This window comes from Lipophrys pholis, assembly GCF_963383615.2.
Source record: "Lipophrys pholis genome assembly, chromosome: 5".
Classification (NCBI taxonomy): Eukaryota; Metazoa; Chordata; class Actinopteri; order Blenniiformes; family Blenniidae; genus Lipophrys; species Lipophrys pholis.
Window position 1 is genome coordinate 31,815,266 of NC_137628.1, and position 2,874 is coordinate 31,818,139.

Below are 2,874 nucleotides of genomic sequence, written 5' to 3' on the forward strand. Positions count from 1 at the left end.
ACGGCCCACTGCCCAGAGCACACTGCAGCCCACTGCCCAGAGCACACTGCAGCACACTGCAGCACACCGGCACACGCACACAAACACAAAGTACACAGGCGAGCCAGAGACAGAGGGAAGGCTCAGTGTAGTCACAGTGCTGTGGCTCTGGTAAGGGAGTACAAAAACAAAAACGGAAGTAAACCAAACCAAACTGCGTTAATTACGTTACATTTAATGAGTTTTAACGAGTTAAACCTTTCAAATCAATTAATTAAATTAACGCGTTATTTTTGACTGCACTAATAATAATACAGCAGCACCACAATCTGTAGCAACCCAGATGAGAAGAGAGATTAACCGGCATACCTCCGATCTGAATCTGATGATGGATCATTTGTCTGCTGGATCTAATCGATTATTGTCACTTTTGACTTTCTTATCCTCCACATGTGTTATCTGGATCAAACAAAATTCAAACAAAAGGTTGTTGAAAACAATAATTTTGATTTAAAATTGAACACATTCATTGACGCTTGGAGGACATTGTGTTGACATCAAGTGGGACATCCAGGTCTGAATGTTCTGAGTGAAAAGTCTTTCCTTTGTTGGACGTCATGTTGTGAAACTCGTCTCTGCTGCAAACTGATGTCATGTGCTCTCCAGAATAAGAAGCATGTGATTCCTGTCAGTTACTGCTGAAGGGAGAGTAAAAGGATTCTTCATGATGAACATTGTGGAGAGAAGCCGTGCTTGAGGACAACATGTTGGTCCTGTGCAGGACGATAATCTGAGCTGGAAAACCAACCGGGACAAAAGGAAAGTCCCTCTTAACTTCAGGCTGCCGTCACAAATCACCGTCTTCATGTTCCCAAATGTTCCTTTATATCCCGGCTTTGTCGTGAGTAAACCACTAAACAAATACCTTCAGTTGATTCCTTCTGTGTGATTTTAAAATCTCCTCTGTCTTTTGTGCCGGTGCAGAATGGAGCCGACCTGCCGACGACCCGCAGGAAAACCAGGGTTTTTTACATACTGATGCTCAGCCTCTTCATCTGCCTGTTGATCAGCTTCTCCTGGAATCTTGGACGTGACAACCGGGGTCGGCAGAGGATTCGACTACCATCCAAGAGGTTTTGGCAGAAGCAGAGATTCAGTGATTCGTTCTGGAACAAGGAGCAGCAGCGTCTCGACTTCAATAATAACCCTCTCATCAGCAGCTCCCTCAAAGCGCTGTCGCACTGGCTGGAAGACCTGGGGCCGTCCAACCTCTGCCAACCAGACCACAGGGTCCCCTCACAGGTCGCAGACTACAATTCCTTACCACAGCAGTTTCGAGACTTTCTGTTGCACATGCGCTGCAGGACTTACCCCCTGCTCGTGAATCAGCCCCGTGCGTGTGCCGGGAAACCCTTCCTGCTGCTGGCAGTCAAGTCACTCCTCCCACATTTCGAGCGGCGGCAGGCCATCCGTGAGACCTGGGGCCGAGCAGGCGTCGTCTGTAACCGAACCGTGGCGACGGTGTTTCTCCTGGGAACCGCCGAGTCATCAGATCACTTCCCAGACTTGCGGGGAGTCCTGGGTCATGAGGCCAAGACTCACAAAGATCTACTCCAGTGGGACTACAGGGACACCTTCTTCAACCTCACCCTCAAAGAAGTCCTGTTCCATAAATGGTTTACCAAGTACTGTCCTCAAGCTCGGTACGTTCTCAAGGGCGATGATGACGTCTTCGTCAACACCCGGCGGGTTATTGAATATCTGAAAGGTTTGTCGGAGGTGGAGACTCAGGATTTATTCATAGGTGATGTTATCAGTGACGCAGGTCCACACAGAGACCGCAAACTCAAGTACTTTATCCCTGAGAGTGTATTTGTAGGGCAGTACCCACCCTACGCTGGCGGAGGCGGATTCCTGTACTCGGGGCAGTTAGCATTACGGCTTTACAACGTGTCTGAGCTCGTGGCCTTGTATCCGATCGATGACGTCTATACGGGAATGTGTCTGAGGAAACTGGGACTGGTACCGGAGAAGCACAGCGGCTTCAGGACTTTTGGCATCGAGGAGAAGTACAGGTGGAACCCCTGCGTTCACAGGAACCTGATGCTGGTTCACAGCCGGACGCCCCAGGAGATGATGAAGATTTGGCCGTACGTCACCAAACCACAGCTGGACTGTCAGTAAACTCCTGTCTCGGAAGTAGTTGGTGTATCGTGTGTAGTGTGTCATTATTAGCAGATTAAAGTTATTTTATTTACAGTCAGGTTATATAAACTATTTATCAGTGTCTCCCGTTAGCCGCACTCATTGGTTTTAATTGGCTGCTTGTTTGCTAATAAAATATAAGATTTCTGATTAATAAATGTTATAAAAACTGTTTACATGGGATGAAGCTGCTCCCACACTTCAGTAAATACTAAACGCTGAATCCTAATTGTGCTATTAGAACCCATGTAAAAGGTGCATGTTTGTGAGTCTCCTCAGGGATCAATGCCGTGTTTATTAGTTTTTTTCATTTTCAAAGCTGGAAGCTGAGTTGAAACCAAGTCAGAGAAAGTTCACATTTATACTTAATAAAGACTTATAAACTTTATACCAGAGTTTCTCTTTTCACAGGAATTCTGAAACTTTTGTGGTTGTTTGTTTGTTTGTTTGTTTGTTTTTGGATCCTGACTTACATTCACACTGTGTTTTCACCAACCAACAAAGTCGTGTCTTTTCAGTTTGGTAAAATTTTCTCTTCTTTGCTTTTCACTCAGAAACTTTGTGGGACCATTGTGGTCACCTGGAAGGTTGCAAGTCCAATTCAAATCTTCCCCTGTCCATGTCGAAGCGTACATGAGCAAGACACAAATGCAAATTGCTCTCAGCGTGTGTGTGTGTGTGTGTGCGTGC

General features: G+C 46.2%; 1 protein-coding gene across 1 annotated transcript; it reads left to right on the plus strand.

The window, feature by feature from the left end:
* Positions 1-1,017: 1,017 nt before the first annotated feature.
* Positions 1,018-2,163, plus strand: LOC308110341 (N-acetyllactosaminide beta-1,3-N-acetylglucosaminyltransferase 2-like; the record flags this gene model as incomplete). Its single annotated transcript, XM_080464581.1, has 1 exon — positions 1,018-2,163. One exon carries the CDS (start codon positions 1,018-1,020, stop codon positions 2,161-2,163), a length of 1,146 nt encoding a protein of 381 aa, XP_080320707.1.
* Between the last annotated feature and the right edge of the window lie 711 nt (positions 2,164-2,874).